At 55.1% G+C, this 20014-nt stretch overlaps 7 protein-coding genes across 7 annotated transcripts; 2 read left to right on the forward strand and 5 right to left on the reverse strand.

The window, feature by feature from the left end:
* Positions 1-340: 340 nt before the first annotated feature.
* BO66DRAFT_375473 (GNAT family N-acetyltransferase) lies at positions 341-977 on the forward strand (the record flags this gene model as incomplete). The annotated part of the gene is made up of 1 exon (XM_025645648.1): positions 341-977. One exon carries the CDS (start codon positions 341-343, stop codon positions 920-922), a length of 582 nt encoding a protein of 193 aa, XP_025503208.1. The 3' UTR covers positions 923-977.
* A 634-nt stretch (positions 978-1611) lies between these two features.
* Positions 1612-2603, reverse strand: BO66DRAFT_375475 (class I glutamine amidotransferase-like protein). Its single transcript, XM_025645649.1, has 2 exons — positions 1825-2603; positions 1612-1759 (listed from the first exon to the last, which is right to left on the reverse strand). Exons 1-2 carry the CDS (start codon positions 2423-2425, stop codon positions 1635-1637), a joined length of 726 nt encoding a protein of 241 aa, XP_025503209.1. The 5' UTR covers positions 2426-2603; the 3' UTR covers positions 1612-1634.
* Positions 2604-2946: 343 nt separating this feature from the next.
* Positions 2947-4866, forward strand: BO66DRAFT_287529 (Zn(II)2Cys6 transcription factor; the record flags this gene model as incomplete). Its single annotated transcript, XM_025643143.1, has 1 exon — positions 2947-4866. A coding segment is annotated over one exon (1920 nt), but the record flags the coding sequence as incomplete, so codon positions are not given.
* Positions 4867-5864: 998 nt separating this feature from the next.
* BO66DRAFT_375480 (uncharacterized protein) lies at positions 5865-14163 on the reverse strand (the record flags this gene model as incomplete). The annotated part of the gene is made up of 10 exons (XM_025645650.1): positions 5865-9028; positions 9088-9113; positions 9168-9264; positions 9346-11507; positions 11581-12038; positions 12280-12590; positions 12643-12755; positions 12891-12936; positions 13001-13511; positions 13571-14163. 10 exons carry the CDS (start codon positions 14161-14163, stop codon positions 6002-6004), a joined length of 7344 nt encoding a protein of 2447 aa, XP_025503211.1. The 3' UTR covers positions 5865-6001.
* A 556-nt stretch (positions 14164-14719) lies between these two features.
* Positions 14720-15907, reverse strand: BO66DRAFT_452810 (putative polyketide synthase; the record flags this gene model as incomplete). The annotated part of the gene is made up of 2 exons (XM_025651953.1): positions 14720-14932; positions 14999-15907. The coding sequence occupies 2 exons, from the start codon at positions 15905-15907 to the stop codon at positions 14747-14749; spliced, it is 1095 nt and encodes a 364-aa protein (XP_025503212.1). The 3' UTR covers positions 14720-14746.
* Positions 15908-16833: 926 nt separating this feature from the next.
* Positions 16834-17180, reverse strand: BO66DRAFT_439128 (uncharacterized protein; the record flags this gene model as incomplete). The annotated part of the gene is made up of 2 exons (XM_025651131.1): positions 16834-16987; positions 17071-17180. 2 exons carry the CDS (start codon positions 17178-17180, stop codon positions 16834-16836), a joined length of 264 nt encoding a protein of 87 aa, XP_025503213.1.
* A 491-nt stretch (positions 17181-17671) lies between these two features.
* BO66DRAFT_439129 (uncharacterized protein) lies at positions 17672-18802 on the reverse strand (the record flags this gene model as incomplete). Its single annotated transcript, XM_025651132.1, has 2 exons — positions 17672-18195; positions 18247-18802. The coding sequence occupies 2 exons, from the start codon at positions 18800-18802 to the stop codon at positions 17672-17674; spliced, it is 1080 nt and encodes a 359-aa protein (XP_025503214.1).
* Positions 18803-20014: the final 1212 nt, after the last annotated feature.

The following is a 20014-nucleotide window of genomic DNA, read 5'->3' on the forward strand; positions in this document are numbered from 1 at the left end:
ACTACACGAGTGACAATAATTATTCACATAAGATTACTGTACCCCTAGCTCGACTAACACGCTATGCTTACTGTAGACGATTCATTATTTGCCCAGCCCCTTAATCACCATAATGTCAATTGAAGGGCGTTAGCGCGCGGACGTTAGTCGAAGGGCGCGCGTCTCCGGTCTACTTAAACCCGTTGATCGCCGTGCAGCACGATACGCCTCATCTTTATCTTCATTTCCTTTGATTTGATTTTTTTCTACTATTCCACATCAAATTTATCCACCATCGATCCAACACAACTCCGCCTACACTCCTCCCCTCCCCACCCATCAACCCCGCCTCAACCCCAAGATGGCCCACTTCCATTTCCGCCTCGCAACCGCGGCCGACGCCCCGCGCCTGCGGGACCTAATCGAATCCGCCTTCCGCGCCGCCGACACCCGCGCCGACTGGACCGGCGACCTATCTCTGGGGGCGCGCTTCCACGTCCAACTGGACGACATGCTCGCGCGCATCGCCAACCCGGACGGCGCCTTCCTCGTCGCCACCACCACCACCACCACCACCACCACTGAACCCCAAGACGGAGACCAAAAAGGCGAGGCGGAGGAGGTAGTCGCCTGCGTCAATATCTTCAAGAAACAGCTCCCCGATCGGGACGCCGTCGCCCGCCTGGCGCTTTTGGCCGTCGATCAGCGCCATCAGCAGGGCGGGCTCGGGCGGCGCGTCATGGCCCAGGCGGAGAAACTGTGCCGGGAGATGTGGGGGGTGAGGAGGGCCGGGCTGAATGCGCTGGATACGCGCGTCGCGTTGATCCGGTGGTATGAGCGCTGTGGGTATGTAAGGACTGGGGAGGTGACGAGTATCTCGCTTCCGCCGGATGAGTTGAGGCTTGTGGAGTTTGAGAAGGAGTTGGGCGTGGTGGCGGTGTGAGGTGGTTGTTCAATGATGGATTTACATATGTTGGGTTATTGAGCGGATTGATCAGTGTGGGGGTGTGGTGTGTGGTGGGCTGATGGGGGTTGTGTGCTGCGATTATGGGGGGGTTCTGGAAGGGATCAGTCTGTCGGAGAGAGAGGGTGCTTGGTGGTCTATTTAGACTTGGTGTGCTTAGGGGGTTGCTGGTGGAAGGACAGCACTAGGGGTGGTTGATATTTTCAGTGTCCAGATGAACATCCTCACTTGTCACGCATATTCGATTCTCGGAGGGCCTGTGACACTATATAGAAGTGGTTGATGACTATGATAATTATGACTACGAGTGGACTTCGTGCCGTTTGGGCGAATTGTTGAGTTCTTAGAGTCGATGGCTGCACAGATCAATAAATACCATAGACATTATGAGATATTTGAAGCACCATAAAAGGTGAGAGTGTTATTCGTTAATCTAAGGCTAGGACTTACTGAGTACAGCAGAGCTTGGGTCAGTGTAACTTGTGGGGTGAAGGATTCTTCCATTAATGTATAGGCGATATACTAGTGACTGGAAGTAGACCAGAAGACTTGACAATAACTTGAAAACATTACTACCGAGGTTCACAAATCGACAAGAAATCTATCTCTGCGAAGCTCCGCAGGTCAGATTCCAGCACGCAACACAAAACCAAGTAACAAAAGACTACCTCCTATACAAATGAACCAGAAATCACAGTTTGTCAAACACTTCAATAGCAGCTAGGGCGGTCGACGTCGCACTCGCCGGGTTCTGCCCTGTCACCAGCCGCCCGTCCACCACGTGGAAATCATCCCAGATGCCCGCGGACCGTTCATCTGTTCAACCCCAGAAAATCAGTTTCTCAATCGGAATGGTAGGAACATGAATGGGAGGAACTCACACTTCGCCCCTAACCGCTGCGCCAGTTCCTCCACCATCTCCGCTCCGAGCCCGCGCAACTCCGCCATAATCCCCATCGTCTCCTCGGCCTCGGTCGTGAACCCCGTGATCCTCCGCCCCTGGATGATTGGGGTACCTGTCGCCCGGTCGCGCAGGTCCGCGAAGATAGCGGGCCCGTGGCAGACGGAGGCCACCACGCCGCCGGCCGCCCACACCTGCTCGGCGATCTGCTGCAGCGCGCGAGCGGTGGGGTAGTCGATCAGCGCGGCGTGGCCCGCGGAGGCGTAGAATAGCCCATACTCGGCCGCTGAGTCGGCGAGGATCTCGGCGGCGGGCCGCATGTGGTCGAGCTTCTGTCGGAACTCGCTGTCCACGTCGTTCCAGATGGCCAGGTCCTCGCCGTGCAGGAAGTCGGGTTGCTGCGAGAGCCAGTCCGCCGTGTAGCTGCCGGTCTCTGAGGCCAAGTCGACCTCGAAGCCGGCGGCCACAAGGGCGCGGTAGGGGTGCAGGGCCTCACTAATGAAGAGGCCGGTGCGCTCCTTGCCGTTAAATAGAGTGGCGGTGGCGGAGGTTACTGCGATTAGGGCTTTGCGGGCAGGCATGTTTTCGATTGCGTAAAATTGTGAGGGGGTGGAAAAAAAAGATGTGTTCTGTCTAGAAGGTGTTGAGTACTGTTGCTTTGTGTTTCTGTTGCTTGTTGATTCTTTTTTCCAATCGAAGATATCTTCCAGCTATTTATGCTTGCTCTTGTTGAATACGAGGAGACGCGGTCAAGGCGTGGGACATCCGGAGTTGCGGAGCTGAGGAGTTGCGGAGTCCAGCGGCGGCCCGGAGATTGCATGTTATCGATAAGGATTCGCTTTGCATCCTCCCGCAACTCCGTCACCCAAGTAATTACTAGTACTGAAGCTCATTCACGTGATGATGCGAGCGCACTCCACTGACAGACACCGCGTCAGCATCTCACCCCTCATCAATCCTGCTAGCACACCAATCCTTGAGAGTCAATGAGCACGTCTCAGACTTACCACCAGTCATGAGTGCTCCAATCACCAGACTGCCCAATACCCATCGTCCCCGAAAGAGCCAGCAGAACCAGCAGCAGCAGCAGATCCTCCAACGGCGCAAACGGGCGCAGGTCGCCCGAGCGTGCGGCAATTGCCGTGTCCGCCGGATCCGATGCGACAACCAAGTCCCATGCTCCAACTGTGCCCTAAGCCGGACGGTCTGCAGCAACAGCAGTGCGCCCGTCGCGCTCACCCTGTCCCAGGCCAACCAGGAGATCGCCTTGCTTAAACAGAAAGTCCAGCAGCTTGAAGCCGAGCTCGAAGGCTGCACTTGCAGCAATCGAGACAACCTCGCACCCGACTTAACCTTGCGCGAGCCGCCAATCGAGATCCAAGTTGAGCGACCCGGGAGTGAAACCCACCAAAATGCCACCCCGCATCCTTCCTGGGGAGGGATCCATTTTCGACCGGCACGCTCATCCAACAGTCTGTGGCTGGGCCCGTCCTCGCTGTATTCGTACATCCAGCGGATCAGTGGCTTTCTGAGCCTGCAGTTGGACCAGGAGCAGCCCGCGCATCAGCTGCTCCCGATCTCCGCCAGCGACAACAAGCTTCTCGACCGACCCACCACCGACCCGACGAAGAGCCTGAACCCGCTGCCGAACACCACGGCCTCTGTCTATCTGACTCCCCTGCAGGAAGACTTTTTCATCAACTACTTCTGGCAGACCTACCACGTTTCCCTCTTCCCCATCATAAACGAAGCGCACTTCAAGCAGCACTACGCCAGTCTATGGACGGCAGGCGGGAAGGAACGGGGACCGTCGGCGCTCGTGGACATCGTGGTGGCGATGTGCATGCAGTACCACATTTCGACCCTGCCGGCGGATTCGCAGAGCGGGCTGTTGGACGGCCAGGACGCCCTCGTGGCCGGCCGATGGCACTACTGGCGGGGCCAGACGCTGCTGGCCTACGAGCTCGAGAGCCCCTCGATCGCCACGCTGCAATGCCACCTGCTCTGCGCCGTCTACCTCTGCGGAGGCTCGTTCCACAACATGATGGACAGCACGGTGAGTCTCGCCGTGCGCACCGCGTACATCCTCGGTCTGCACGTGGACCCGCCGGCGAGTCTGCCGGAACCCGACCGCGAGCTGCGGCGGCGGCTGTGGTGGGCGGTCCATTTGATGGACACCCGAGCGGGGATGAAACTCGGGCGCCCGTTCATGCTCCCCGACCGCGCCCGCCAGGCCATGCCCCAGCTCCCCAGCGACTCCCTCGCGACCGCCGCCGCGTCCGGCTCAGCCTTCGTACCGATCGGCGAGGACGCCACCTGGTTGAGCTTCAACCGGTACCAGACCACGCTGTACATCGCCATCCGCAACGCCTACAATGCGCTGTTCACCGCCGATCTCCATCTGACCGAAGACCAGACCATCTGGGATGACGCGGACGCGCTGGAGACCGGCGCCCAGATCTTAGCGCAGCATGCCCCGCGCGTGACCGAGTGGGCGGAGAGCGTCCCGCGCGCCCTGCGGCTGCAACGCGAGGGTACGGGATCGGACCGAGCCTTCGCGACCGGCGCCGCGCGCCTGCTGCTCGAGCCGTTCACCCCGCCGTGGCTGCAGCGGCAGCGCGTGCTGCTCGAGCTCACCTACCACCACCAATGTGCCAACCTGTACCGACCCGCCATCTCGTTCCAGTGTCGCCCGCCACCGGGCGGTCACGCCGAAGGGCTGGCCCAACGCTGCGCCGCGCACGCCATCGCCGTCTCCCAGATCCTCCGCCAGGTGATGGAGGAGACCCCCCTTGTGAACGGGTGGCACGAGGCGTTCTACATGCAGTGGAGCGCGGGCATGACCCTGTTAGGGTTCTTGATGATCTACCACCACGGGCCAATGGCGCCCGACGCGCGGACCGCGATCGCGCAGGCGGTCGCCGTGTTCGAGCGCTTCCGCGCGGGATTTCCCGTGGCCGGCCACGCAAGCAGGATCCTGCAGGGCCTGCTGAGCCAGGCGGATCTCGTCGCTCGAGCGAGTGCGGAAGTCCGGCAGCCGGAAGAAGAAGGGCGGGGCCTCGGGGACGGCGACCCGCGCCCGTCTGCCTCCGCCTTCGATGCTGCTTGGGACTTGCCGCAGGATCTCGACGCGGATTGGCTATACCTGGCTGGGGATCTGGATTTCTGGAATCAGATCGAACTGCTGTGGCCTAAGGCTTCGGATCAGTTGGACTTGACTACGTTCGAAGGGGGACTGTCTCCTGTTTGCCAGGGAGTATTAGAATAGTATCTCAAGCGTGTGCCGGGTGCGTGCCACATGTCCAAGAAGCAGTGATTGATATGGAAATAAGAAAAAAAAAGCAAAAACATACAACAGAAGGGATTCGCTGGTGGTCACCCACCCAACTACTAACCTCCCGGCGTGTGGCTTAAGTACGGCTGAGCGGACGGGAAGCCCTGTTTTCCACACCCTGTGGTCGTATGTGCTCGGTGAAGTTAGCGGAGTGTCTATACCGAACAATGTCTGAATCAGGCGTTGCATAGTCAACAGACACAAGCTGCGAACGGGGATGTAAGCACTAATTTCTCACGCCTAAGCATCTCCCGCATGAACCCAGGGATCCGCTTACACTTTTTTGCCCACAACCTTAGGGAAAAAAAATATTAGATTCAGTAATCAACAGATAGCTAACTTAATTTCAGTGTACGTGATCAAACAATGTTGGTTGCACCTGTTTTGATACCGTGGAATCTTTTCGTCGTTATGTTCCGCCAGGATCAAAAGGTTTAGAAGGGAAAAAAATATATCACCACAGCCCCAGCATGGACCATCGACATCACACCGACACCACCCTGGCACCATCACCTCCACCGAGATAGATGACAAACGGCCAGTGCACAGTTTTTATACGTAAGATTGTTCACCAATCCTATTCCCAGTCTACTTAACTCCCACCTTAGGCAACGTACTAGACCAAGAGGAAAGCGCTATAATTACCACAAAGGCTATCTAAAGACTGAACTCCAGCTCAAGATATTGGACAAAGATGGTTGGCGCTCGAACAGGGATGGCGTATATGCAAAGATATATCAAGTTCGATCATCAGAGGAAATTCAAGACATAATCCTGTTCTCTGAGATTGCCGGACCGCAACAAGTCCTGCACAAGCATCATCTTATCTTTGCCCATTGCCCAACACCTTCTCCTGCAGCCTCCTCGCCGCCAACTCCCCCAACTCCAATATACTGCCCCCACTCTTCAACTCCAACGCCGACACCTCCACCGCGAGGTTCTGCTTCCACCAGTTGCGCAGCTCGATGGCCACCAGCGAATCCACCCCGACTTCCGTGAGCGACAGGCCCAAATCCAACGGCTCCGCGCCGTCCTCTGCCCTGCGCATCAAGAAGTCCGCCACGCGGTCGCGCAGCTCCCCGGCCAGGAACTCCGCGGCCGCCGGCTGCTGGAGTCGGGCCGGGTCGGTGCTGATCTCCGCGAGAAAGGATTTGAGCATGCTGCTGCTGCTGCTACCACCGCCGCCACCCGTAGCATCCTCGCCCTGTGCGGCAACCGTCTCGATGTTGCGGTAGATGGCCATTCGCGGGTCGCGCTTCCAGACGATGTGGTTGTCCGGGTGTGTGATGGGCAGTCGGGACTCCATCACTTGAGACACCTGGCTGGGGTTGTGGAAGACCCGTCCTAGTCCCGCGGCGGTGCCTGGCGGCCTGCCATCGTACGGCGGTCGGGCCGATGACCGAGCTATGGTTAGTTGCAGCGTGTCGAGGAAGTCCTGCTCTGTGAACAGCCGGGCGGAGCCCGCCTCCATCGCGCTTCTCACTGAAGGGTTCTGGCTGATGAACCCCACGTCATTGATAGCGCCGATGTCCTGCACCGAGGCCGGGAGCCCCTGCGCATGTCGATACTGCACAAACGCGTCGAGGAATGTGTTGGCTGCCGCGTAGTTGGCCTGCCCCCAGTATCCGACCTGGCCACCCACCGAGGAAAACAGCACGAAGAAGTCTAGATCTGCGTTGGACGGACCCAGCGCCCGGTGAAGATTCCAAGTGCCGTCCACCTTGGGCCGCAGAGGGGTGCGGTAGTCGTCCACGGTCATGTCCAAGATGCCCACGTCGCAGAGCACCATCGCCATTTGCATGACTCCGGCAATCGGCCTCGGCGCCTGGTCGATCACGTTCTGCACGGTGTCGAAATTGGCAACATCTCCGGCTATAGCTTGGACTGCGCACCCCCTCAGTCTCAGCTCATGGATGAATTCCTGGTCTTTTTCTGACGCTCCCGCGGAGCGCGACAGGAAGATGAGGTGCTTCGCACCGTGGGTGACCATCCACGTGTCAATCGCCTTACCCAGGCCTCCCATACCGCCAACAAGAAGATACGCTCGATCTTGGCGGAAGCTTGGCTTGGGAGTCTCTGGCCGCCATTGTAGCGCACGGTTGGTGTCCTCTGACATCCGGATGACGACCTTTCCAATGTGGGAGCCTGTCTGCATGTATCGAAACGCTTCTTGAACATCGTGGGCATCGTAGAAGGTAACTGGGTGGAGGGGCCGAATATGGCCCTTGGCGTAAAGGTCCAGCATGCGCTTCATCTGCCTGCTAACCTGCGCCGGGGCGGCGACAACCGACAGCGCCAGGTCGAGGCCAATGTAGGCGCGGTTATCCTCGAACCGGTCGAGAGCCAGCTGGCCCCGACCGAGCATATCCCGTTTCCCGATCTCCACCATGCAGCCACACGCCGCGACACACTCCCACGATGCGTGTAGCAACTCGCCAGAGAGATAATTCAGCACGCTGTCAACGCCTATACCATTGGTTGCGACCATGATGTCGTCTTGGAAGCTGGCATTGCGCGAATGAAAAATCCGACCGCGGGGGATTCCGTGCTCGCGAACTAAGAAAGCCGCCTTGGGCTCTGAGCCGACCGTGCAGTAGATCTCTAGCCCCAGCCAGCGAGCCACGTTGATCGCCGCAATGCCAATGCCGCCCGCGGCCGCGTGAATGAGGATGGACTGCCCGTTCTCGAGCCGTGCCTTATCGACCAGTGCAATGAGCACCGTCACGTAGACCGCCGGCATGGTCGCCGCATCCTCGAAGCCGAGGGTGTCGGGGATCCGCACGGTAAGGCGCCCCAAGGTTTGTGCCTCCGTCGCCAGACTGGATGTGGTGTTGTTGAGATAGAGCACCCTGTCTCCAACTTGTAGGTGGCCGACATCTGCTCCGACCTTGGTGACGTATCCCGCCCCCTCCTTTCCCAGAGCGATATTCGGCAAGCCACCGTCGACCACGCCCATGGCAATGAGCACGTCCTTGTAGTTCATTCCCACCGCTTGCGTTCGAATCTGTACCTGGTCGGCTGCAAGCTCGGGCAGCGTGCCCCCACTCCAATACAGAGACTGAAGCAATCCTCTTTTCTTCACCCTGAGAGCCTTGGTTTCCGGCTCTGTGATTGGTTTCTGCAAGGCCTCCTTTACCGGGTACCAGTGATACCGTCCCACATGCAGCGCACCGTTCGCCCAGCAGAATTCCATGTCAGGATCCAGGTCGTCCGCCCCTGCCTCGTTGCTACGTTGCAGTTGCATGAAGACGCGCACCACGGCATCTGCCGCTGCCAGACTGTCATGAGACTCTAGTTCGAGAGTGGCGAGAGGCATCGCGAGCTCCGAGCGGATGGTCCGAGTCATTCCGAGAATCAGTGCTCCATGCGGATCCTGTGCCTGCATCTGCGTCAGAGGTGACAACCAAAGCACTGAGCTTTGTTGCAGCGTCTGAACCATCTGCAGAAAAAGGTCCCAGTCCGCTTGGCTGGGGTCTTGCAGGAAGGGATGGTCAAGGTCCAGGAAGGATATCAAATCCTGCTCCGGAAGAGGCTGCTGTTCAACATCACTCACTTGCCGGTGCTGGGTCTGGTAGCCTCGTTGCTGGAGCAAGCTTCCCACGTGGAGAGCCAGTGGGTGAATGCAACATGGCCCGGAAAGCAGGGTCATGGTTTTGGGGTACACAAAGTCCGACGCGGGTCGAGCCACGATATTGGCATTGATGTGGTACGGCCTTTCATTGTCCAGTCGAACCGTCTCGCATCCATCAAAACCGGCCGCACGTAGTCTGGTGTCCCATTCTTCCGGGGAGATGAAAGGCGCATTGACACGGCCGTCTTCGGCTCCAAGCCACCAGCCCGCGAAAAGACCCTTGGATGGCAAGTCAGTCACTGCTCGCTCGGACAACATATTGAAGACGGTATACGTACCATGACGAAAGCCATACTCTGAAATACTGTGACAGTGAATGTTGGAAGGATACCATTGAGAATGAATTGGGAAGACTTACCTGGTGAAAGCTCCTGCAAAAACAGCCGTCCCTCCGGTTTGAGTAGGTTTCTGACATGCACAAGCGTGTCATGCAAGCAGGGAGTTGCATGTAGGACCTATATCAAGAAGACATCAGCTGAGAATCTTGTAGGCCAAACGCCATGGGAGGGTACTGCCTCGCAGTAGCAGTTTCTCACATTGGAAGCGATAATGAGGTCATACACCTCGCCCTGAAAACCCTGCTCAAGCGGATCCTGCGAGATATCCAGCACTTTATACTCGATAGCCTCGAAATCTTGAAACCGGTTCCTAGCTGCCGAAAAGAAGCCTGAAGAGATATCGGTAAAGGTGTACTGGAGGTAGAGCCGCTCACCGTACGCCGACCGCAGATTGGAGAGAACCTTGGCCGTCAAGCCCCCCGTGCCCGCCCCGATCTCCAAGACTCTCATCTGAGGCTGCATGTGGCCGAGAAGCTGAAAGAACTCGGAAATATCCAACGCATTGTTCATCCAATCATATACACTCGTCAACGTGCCGTCTCGGATCATGACGTCCAGAAAGTCCACTCTCCCCTCGAAGACATTGATGATCTGGTCATAAGTCTTCCACACAGCTAATCCATAACTCCCACAGCCACGTGCAATACACTCTTCAAGGGCTTTTGGGATTATCGCCCGGCGCACGGGAGAGGACATCTTAACCAGATCTACTGAATCCCCCACCAAGATGTAGCCCGGTTGGGCAAAAAGGGCACATTGCTGCTGTAACCAGTGACGGTATTTCTCCAGATGCGGATGCTGTGGGGTAGATACGCCCCGCAGAGCGAAGTCAGACTCCAACGCACATGGAACGTATAGTCTCTCGGCTAGCGCAAGTTGATCTCGAGTATCGTAGGCTGGCCGCGTCAATTCGCCACTGTCCAGGAATTGTAACGCGGGTTTCCATTCCATGGTGATCGCCATGAGCTCGTTCCGGGCGTTCTGATCCGGCTCAAAGCGTGTAAGAACCGGATCCTTCATGTAGAAGAGCAGAGTGCCATCATCTCCGACCCCGTACGAATGGCCGCCTGATAGATCCGGACCGCTGTTTGTGGAGTAGAGGTGCATCTTCCGGCCGGTCGCGTTTCCAACATATACCTCGCCTACGAACTTGGGCAGCAGGAGGTGGTCGAAAAGTCGGTAGTCTCCTTGAACGATGGCTCTCATCCATGCTTGCAAGGCTAGATCTAAGCTTGCTGGGTGGAGGGGGTAGTTCGACTCGGATGGCATTCCAGGATTATCATCGACCTCCACGGCTGATTTCTTCTCAGTCACGCTCGCGGTGATATTGCAGAGACCCATAAAACGAGCACCATAGTTCAGTCCAACGCGAGCAACTGTCTCATACCACCGTGCGGATGAAACTTTTCTGGCAAGGGTCTGTGCTTGCGGTGTCCTCTCGATGGCTGCCGGTGGCGCAGATGCACGGCCGGATCGCACCAATCCAGAGCAGTGTTTCTTCCAAGCTTCTCCATTGTACGATTCGATTTGGAACTCGTACCAGCTGCTGCTCAGACTCGATGTTAGCCGCTGAGGCCGAAGGGTGGTAATAATTTCAGTATCAACCTCATCCAGCAGAATCAGTGCCTGGTGAAGATCCACCGCCCTCACAGTATAGTCCCGCACATCGCTGTCAGCCAGTTGTGCAACTGCGGCACCGGCCACTGCAATGTAACCAGCAGCCGGAAATACAACATCTTTACCAACCCGATGGTCCCTCAACCAAGGGAGGTTCAAGAGCCGAACATTGTTTCGCCAGGTTGGGACCAGGTCTGTCCCTTCCAGAATTCGAACGCCCAACAAGTCGTGTGGCAGGTGTCTCCGGAACCGCCAGTTGTGCATTACCCGAGACTCGGCCCAGTACCGCTTTTCATAGTGCCATGGGTATTTAGGCATATCCGGCAAAACCACGGCATGAAGAGGATCGGAAAGAATACTGGTGTTCACGCCTGCAATAAAAAGCTGACCGATCGCTGAAAGAAAGGACTCTGTGTCGCTCTCACCTCGCTTCAACGTGGATGTGTAGACCATTGAGCGGGACATCGACTGCATGATCTGGCGCAGGGCGCCCCGAAGAGCCGAATGCGGCCCGATCTCTACCAAGGCAACATGAGGTAAATCGCGTATCATCGACTTGACAGCACTGTCAAAAAGAATAGGATTCTCAAGGTTGTCCTTCCAGTAGTGCGAGCGAAAATGAGATGCCTCCGATAGGACCTTTCCACCATAGACGCTGGAGTAGAATGGGACTGTCGGCACACGAGGATCAAGGCGATCGACGATAAGGTCGTGGTATCGATTTGCGACCGGGTGCATGTGGCCTGATTGCTCTGGGGTCAGTATTCGATGGACCAACAGGCTCCAAGACGTTTAGAGGGGGTTGATATCGCATACCGGAATGATAAGCCATCTCCACTTGCAGTGTTCGAATAAAAGTTTCTTCATCCTTCCCCTTGATATTAGCCAGCACCTTGTCCAGAATGTCTATATCCCCAGCCAAGGTGACACTCGAGGGACTGTTCTCGCAAGCGATGCTCACTCCTGGAAGGAGGAACTGAGCGACCTGTGTCTTTCCCAACCCGACCGCTGCCATGCCCCCTTTCTGTGGTGCATCCTTGCAGACATGCCCGCGGTAGAACGCGATAGTAATGGCTTCGGACTTTGTCAAAGCGCCTGCTGCATAGGAGGCAGCAATCTCACCGCTAGAATGCCCAATCACTGCCGAGGGCCTCACGCCCCAGAATGCTAACAAATCGACCAGTGCAATCTGAAGGGCGGTGCAGATCGGTTGGGAATATTCCGCCTTCAAGACGATTTTATCATCGGAGTAGCAAAGAACGTCTGTAAAAGATCTGTTAATCCTGACCCTATGCCAAACATAGATTTTATGCGAACTTGCCGTCGATCGACCAAGCAGGTGCATGCTCAAGGCTCTGTAGCACACAATCCATTGATCGAATACTCGCCAAGAAAGGTGGAAAGTCAATGATCAATTCACGTCCCATATTGTATCCTACCCTTGTTAAGAACTATTCCTGATAAGAAGCATCAATACGATTAGACACATACCATTGCGCTCCCTGCCCCGTGAACACAAATGCCGGCCGGGTCAAGTTCTGGCAAAGTGCCGGCGTAGGCCCGGACAGCGGCTGACTACCATCAGTCACACAAAAAGTCCTGTATTTCAAGCGCTCTCGTCCCTCAGAAAGATTGTGAGCAATTATTTCCAGCCGATCAGGAAATCTGGAGAGATAGTTTTGAGAGTTTCTGGTCATTGCCTTGACGGCTTCTGGGTGTCCGGCGGAGAAAATCAAGAGCGTTTTCTTCCGATTCTGAACAGCCATTGGCAGCGGAATGGGATTTGAGATGCCTAGGCCAAACGAGGCAGCGGAATCAAGGATGAACTAAACAGAAGGGTCAATATTGACGGCATGATAGCACAAGTGTTCGTCTTACATGGACATTAGATCCACCTATGCCAAACGAGTTCACGCCGATGCGCTCGGCACGATTCTTAGGCCAGGGGCACGCCTTCACTGGAACCACTAGCTTTGCTTCTTCCCATGGGACTTAAAGTCTTCTGTTAGCCGGAACTCTCGAACTTTCAAGACCTTATGTTGACTCACTGGCTGGATTGGGCGTATGAAACTTGACGTTGGGGATGATCGTCTTGTGCTCCAACGAGACCACTGCCTTGATCAGACTTGTGAGAGCTGCCGCCCCTTCACTATGACCCAGATTTGGTTTCACCTACCCCCGGATCAGTCTTCAACAAATCGCACTCGGAGTTCGAATTTCGAATAAAATCACGTACCGCGCCCAGATACACCCCGGCCCCCCCGAAACACTTGGCGATTGCGTTCGCCTCAATCGGGTCACCCGTAGCGGTTCCTGTGCCATGCGCCTCAACCATCGCTGTCTGGGAAAAGTCCAGACCCGCGACAGAGTAGGCTTCACGAATGGCGGCCTCGTGTGCAGCGGCGCTAGGGGCACTGAATCCGGGGGTCCTGCCGTCGGCATTGCTGGCCGAAGCACGTAGGATGCCGCGAATCGCGTTGCCGTCCCGGACCGCCTCATCGAGGCGCTTGATGTAGAGCGCCGTCACGGCTTCACCCCGCGCATACCCGTCCGCGGTGGCGTCGAAGGACTTCGAGGACCCCTCCGGAGACAGAGCGGACTGGACCCTCATGGCAACTGTCATCCCCGGTGCGAAGATCAAGTTTGCGCCCGCAACAACCGCCGCCGGGATATTGCCTCGCTGAATCTCCTGCATCGCCTCGTGCAGGGCCACGCCAGCCGATGAGCAGGCGGTCTTCACCATCATACTGCCGTGCACGGTCAGCAGTAAGTCAATGCAAACGAATTGAGGAGGGCTTTATCTTACCTCGGTCCTTTCAGGTCATACTCGTACGCAATCCGATTGGCGATCGCATAATCCAGCGCGCCGAGCAATTCAGACGGGCTAGCATAGCTAGGATCTTTGCGGCGCATGTCCAGCCAATCCTCGCCAAACAGTCCCACGTAGGTTCCGATCTTTTTTCCTCGCCAGTCCGCCTCACCGCCACTTTCGAAAGCCTCTCGAACCACTTCCAGGATTAGCCTCTGGTTGGGGTCCAGCTGCGCAGCCTCGGGAGCCGTGATGGTGAATGTGGAGGGGTCGAAACACCCCAAGTCGAGGTCGAGGAAGTAGCCATGCCTCGTGGACACTGTGCCGGGCTTGTCATGAGGGCTGAAATAGGCTTCGATATTGTATCGATCGCGAGGGACCACGGAGCGGGCATCTTTGCGGTCGATGAGGAAGTCGTACAGGGCCTCTTCGTCGCGGATCCCTCCCGGTAGGCGCATTCCCATGCCGCAAATAGCAATTGGGACGGGAGCGCCTGACTCCACGGATTGAGATCGGCGATGCGATCCTCGCTTTTTCCCGATGTCCGCGCCATTTGCGGTGCCATTCCGAAGGCTCGTGGGATTTGTCATGTTAGGGGAGTAATTCATAATCTAGCGACGATTGCAATAAGAACAGGCTGCTCGGGATGAGAGTGATTCAATTGGAGGTTATTCTGGTCGCAATCTGGCAAGCATCGATGAAAATTATATAGTCGGTAAATTGTCTCGAAGCCCCATGGTTTGGGGCAGGGGGTTTATCCGGTTTGAATGATCCAGCACTGAGGGAACAGCAGTCATGCCCTTTTGCCATGCGTGGCATGAACCTTCATTTCCCCCTTTCATCATTGAATACCTTGGTCCTCGGCCTGTGGGTGTGTATCATCGATTTGTTTATAGATGTCGAAGAAGAGTCATATACCGATGCTTAGCCATGGTACAGCCCGAAACTCAAATGGCCCTCGAACCCAATATCCGTACTGTACCGTACGACAACCCGGCGTTTTATTACCTACGACAGTACCCTTATGAAACTCGGTGTGGCAGAGCGACCTGGAGTAATTCTGCCTTGTGATGTAGGGTATACCGTCAACCAAGGCGGTTCAGACACTAGCTCCATTCAATCTCGCTGTAAGGCCTTCCTATTTTCCTCACATATCCCTTGTGATTCTCTCTATCAAGGCCAGTAGTTGTGCAAGAAAACGCGCCTTCCCTCTGCGATCCAATCCTCATTTATAGTCATATCGACGTCGAATAGATGATCCGCTGGCAACGCGTCCAGTCTCACAGGGGTACTGGGAGAGACCTCCTTTAATCGCTGGACATAGTTCACCGCACATTGATAAGGAGCCCGCACGTCATCCTCGATTAGTAGTGAACTCAACTCAGACAGACCCAACGCGAAACGCAAATCAGGCCAACAACATACCAATGTATCCTCTCGGCCGTGAATAATCCACGTCGGAACAACTGTCTGCTCTGCTTCTGCTTTCGCCACCATCCTCTCCACCATGTTGACCGCATGAGTACCCCCGTCTGTGCGCTTGAGCAATCGAGTAAAGTAACATTGCTGCACCATGCACAGGAACAACTCCCACAGTTCTGGGGACGGTTCCTGGCGCGATCGGATCGCGCCTGGATGCTGGGAGCAGCCATTCATGTACTTCCTGATCACTGCCTCCGCCTGTCTGGGCGGGGGAGGCCTCATTCCCATGAACGTTCTGGGCCGTGGGATTCGAAGTTCCGGAACATCGGGGTCGAGCGGCGCGTAGGTGGAGATAACCGCCCGTATGGTAATCTTCGTGCCCTCCCTTTTGTCTTCCGTCGATAGAATAGAGCTCAACTCGAGAGCAGAATACACGGCCAAGCAGCCGCCGGAACTCTCACCGCAGCATAACACTCGCGAGAGATCCGGAAACAACCCCAACTCTGTATATTCATCCGCCATAAGTGGCGACAGATCTCGCTGCATCCATCGCCAGAAGTGATTGATGTCCTCGAGAATATCACTCACGCTCGATTCGGGGAGGAGTCGATAGTCGGGTCGAATGATGATCGCCTCGTGGGTGCGGGCGAGGTCCAGGAACCATTGTGCAAACCAGGGTTCGTAGCGGCGGTGGCCCATGAGGAAGCTCCCTCCGTGGAAATGCACGAGTACGGGGCATTTGTGTCTGTTGTTGTTGTTGTTGTTGTTGTTGTTGTTGTTGTTGTTGTTGTTTTCATCGGGGCGGGAGCGGGACAACAGATTAGTGGGGATAAAGAGTGTGGCCTCGAGAGCATGGTTGTCCACCATGCGGTAGCAGAGGTCAATAAGGGTAAAGGGATCAAAGCGAGACATGGAATCTAGGATATGTGCGGGCGCGTAGGGTGCTCGTTTCTGTGCTTGGTGGAGGTATCAATGGAGAAACATGTGTGGCGGAGGAAGGAAAGTGGGAGCCGAGTACCTGCCAGCAGGCAGCTTTGATGGTGCCCGGTGAGTGATAGTAGGCGTTCAGGACAATTCACTGCACCACACAAATGTGTTTACTGTTAGCCCACCAAACCGAAGGACCACTGCGTATGTGGCAGTACATGAGACAGTACTGTAACGACTACTACAAGCTCTTCCGGATGTAATCGCTATATCGAAGGCTTGCACTACAATCAAACTTCATCGAAACTTTGAATTGGGGAAATCCCGAAAGCGCGGATTCATAACAGTAGTCAATGATGTACAGGACGTGGTCCACATCTATCCATCTGTAACCTTGTTTTCTACACGGTAGCTTGTCCCAATTCTCCCCGGTCCAGCCTAGCTAGAAGTCGAGTCTTCGATACTTTGCAGGTGGCAGTGGATCCGTTCATGCATGTGATGGCCTCCAGGCCCCTTTTCTATGATTCACCTACTCATTGCGTTTAATCCAGACTACAATAGCTACGCTGGAAGACTCGCAGCCATCGAAGCGGGCGAGTCGGGACTACCGACCGTACTTCTAGGCCCTTTCGACATACTCCTACGGGTCTGGAACGCCCTCCTTCATGTGCTGGAAAGTCTGCTTTAAAAATATGTTTCTAGCAAGATCCCCGAGAACCTACCTCGGTAGTCTTTAGTGACACATTCACATCAACCAGAAATCTATCAAACCAATCTATTACCGCCTGCAGCCTTTTCTGAAATTCCCGTGTCTCGGTCCCATTGCATGGAACTTGCCCCCATACCCGCAGGGAGCGAGACGTGCGCGTTCGGGTACCGGCATCGCAGTGCTCATCGTCATCCCGATTGACCTATTGATACTGATCCAAAAATCGCCAAAGCTCGTCCAGCGCATATCCACACTCTCGCGAAATTCGGTTCAGCCGTTGTTTCTGTCGATCTTCAAGCGCATCCTGTGGGTCTAGGTCGTCGATGGCCCGGAGAACAGTCGAGAGGCGCTGTACCCTGGACCAGATGTTGTCAGAATATTTTTTTGCGTTGCAGGTTCTGTTCAACTGCGTGAAGGATTGGAATGATGAAGTGCATACTCTTGGGACAGCGCTTGGAACACATTCGGCGCATCGACGAAGCGCCTGCCTAGTGTCTTGGCTAACTGCAGCGCGGTGAGGAAGTCGCCGACGCCGAAGTCGAAACCCATCCTTTTTTCATGTTGGATTATTTGGCTCACCGGGGGTAAAGCAGGGATTTTCGACTCGGAGTATCTGCAGAAAAGTTCATTCTCAGGAGTGACTTAAGCACTCTGGTATGGAGCGGTGGGTTGTAAGATCGGAACACTTTTCTTTCGCGGGTGTGGCGCAACGTGAGGCTGAGACGGGTGGACCATGGAGACTACAGAGTAGGAAGTCAACGCAAGGCTAGGCTAGGCAGTATCTTTCTGTGACTACCCCTTGCACACATTGTAGGCCAGTTCTGATGGAGCGAAATGAAGAACTTTCACCAATTCGAGGCTAGAAACGAGTTGGTACTACGCTACATTAACTGCCGGGGATAAGCTCGGTGACGAAACAAGGCAAACAGTTCAATCAGACGGGCCATGAAGAGAGAGAACAGATAGATCAGGGGTCTAACATGAGAGCTTGGAAGTTGGGATAGAAGAGAGCAAGGTACAAAAGAAAGAAAACAAAACCTCTAAGAACCGGAAAACAGACCCGTACAGATCGCCAAATCCAGCTCATCCGCCACGATGGTAAACACAAACGGGCGATCGAATATCAACTCAGGGATATAAGGGGGAGGTCCACCGCGTTCGAACATTACCGCTGTAGCTGCGGCGGCCACCGTGCCCTTTTCGTTACACTCCACACTCAGACCCTGAATGATGTTGCCCACCTGATCGTTTCCTCCCACATCTAGAGCTGGGAAAGACCCGTCAATCGGAAACCCCAGCGCCTTCAACGTGCTGTTGAGCTCATGTTGCACCTGAAGTTCGAAGCGAGGCAGACCGAGCCTGCCCACTCGATGCTGTACAAATGAAGGAATTCGCCGGGTACGCAGGATTTGGAGCACCTCCTGAATCGGGGTATCTTTGTTGGGGAGGTAGGCGATCATCGACCACTCCGATGGCGGTGTGCACCGGTAGGGCAGGCGGACGGCTGTGCACCGTTCGCCCTGATAGACGGGCACCTCCTTCCCGTGCTTATACATCATATCCACTGTGGCAGTTGCTTTCTACCCGTTCTTTGTCGTGGGGTAGAAAGGGGCACAGCGGACTGTGTCGCGCGGACGGAACGGCTCGGCCCACGCGGCGGCGAAGATCAGGGCGTTGATGAGAGCTACGACCGAGCCGCGCAGGTCGTCTACTGTCAGCAACGACGGGATCCTGCGTTTTGTTGTCCGAGAGATCCACTTGTTGATCTCAGCCACGCTGTCGACCAGGTTTCGGAAGTGTAGATTCGCGTCCACCTTGAGCCCTCTCAGATAATCTTGGTATTGTGGAGAGAGGCAGACTTGAGTTTCAGCCACGAGCCCGTTGGCCGAGTGGAACACATTGTCGGATTCGAGCATGCGGCGTATCCTCGGGTAAGTGGCTTGCAGGTCGCGGAGGCTGCCGGCGCCGAGTTTAGCGCACATCTTACTTTTCTTGGGATCAACTGTTGCACCGGCAAGCATAGTAAGGGCTGAGAAGGTGGAGAGACCGCTGACAAGAGTGCTGTTGCTGTAAGGGGCGTTGTTCTTGGTGCAGAACTGGATCAAAAGGTCCCAGCCCAGCTTGTTGATTGTGCTGATGACAGCACGGTCTTTGGGGTTTCGTGTCGACATCTCAGCTGCTAAAGAACCGCCCTTCTTCAGAGGGTTGTGCACTGGTTGAGATGAACTGGAAGGAGCCGTTTGCTGTATTTCAGAAGAGTGTGTAAGTTGGTATGGTGAGAAAATCCAAGTGATTTGAGACTTACAGTGCAGGAATGAGGAGGAGTGCAGAGATTGCGATGAACTATGTTGCAGGCAGAGGATGAGTCATTTGACGATGATGGGATGCTTACCGCTGCAGTTCCTCACGCGTGTGTTCTTGGGTGTCGATTTAGCAACAACTCGTCGTGTCCCTGATCCATGGTTCTATAGTATGAGACGGGTGTCGGCACCTCTATTCATTCAAAGATGCGCCAATGAAAAGAACAACATAGCGACGGTACTAGATCTCATATACCATAATTGCATATGCCTATGGACCGAATCACAGTCTAAAACACATCTTCAAGGGCATGTCCAAGTGCCTCATTGCTGGGCAAACACCCCAAGAAGCAGTTCGACAGAGTGGCCTTCAATTGGCTACTTGGCTCTGGGCTGCCAGCTGTAGCAGGCCCCCTTCAGTTAGCTGAATTCAACTACCTTTATATTATATAAATGTACGGTGTGATGATGTAGCGCGAGAAAAGGGTGGATAGTTTCCAGCCTGGTAAGGATTTACTGTCCCGTGCGCGCGCTACATTAACCTCAGTTTGCTCCTTCCAAAGTAAGCCTACTACCAAGCTAACGAGCACTTTTGCTCAGGCTTAACGTTTCATTCGATGGTGGGGCACTGACAATAATATAGTGTCCATTGCATACATCGGTTGGCTCGTAATAGTCCTGCGCGTTTTAGTTCTAACCTATGTATTGTGCTTCTTGATCTGATCCAGGTGACAGCGCAGTAGTGACACCAGTCATTTCAAGTTATTGAGACTCGAATTGTATCGTATGATACTTGGGGCTTGTTACACCAGAATAGTCAGCTTCACTCACTATTCCATGCTCTGGAAGCCTCCTCATTTCGTCTAAGGGGCTCTTCCCCTTAATCCCCAAACAAGATACGCTCAGTATCTGGACACAAGTGCTTACTTACCATGCAGACACCTCAAGCACTCCGCATATTGTGATAGGTAATTAGCTTATTGTCTTCCCAGATGCCCCACGCCAAATCCAATCAAATAGGAGGCATCTGAGCACAATTTGAAGGTACCGCCTAATATCGAGCTCAACCTCTGACCTGCTTGG

This window comes from Aspergillus aculeatinus (assembly GCF_003184765.1).
Source record: "Aspergillus aculeatinus CBS 121060 unplaced genomic scaffold BO66scaffold_28, whole genome shotgun sequence".
Taxonomy (NCBI): domain Eukaryota; kingdom Fungi; phylum Ascomycota; class Eurotiomycetes; order Eurotiales; family Aspergillaceae; genus Aspergillus; species Aspergillus aculeatinus.

Coding starts and splice junctions, on each gene's coding strand:
- BO66DRAFT_375475 (XM_025645649.1), bottom strand. CDS start 2,425: ATGCCTGCCCGCAAAGCCCTAATCGCAGTAACCTCCGCCACCGCCACT. Junction 1,760..1,824: donor GCAGCGGTTAGGGGCGAAGT/GTGAGTTCCTCC, acceptor GGGGTTGAACAG/ATGAACGGTCCGCGGGCATC.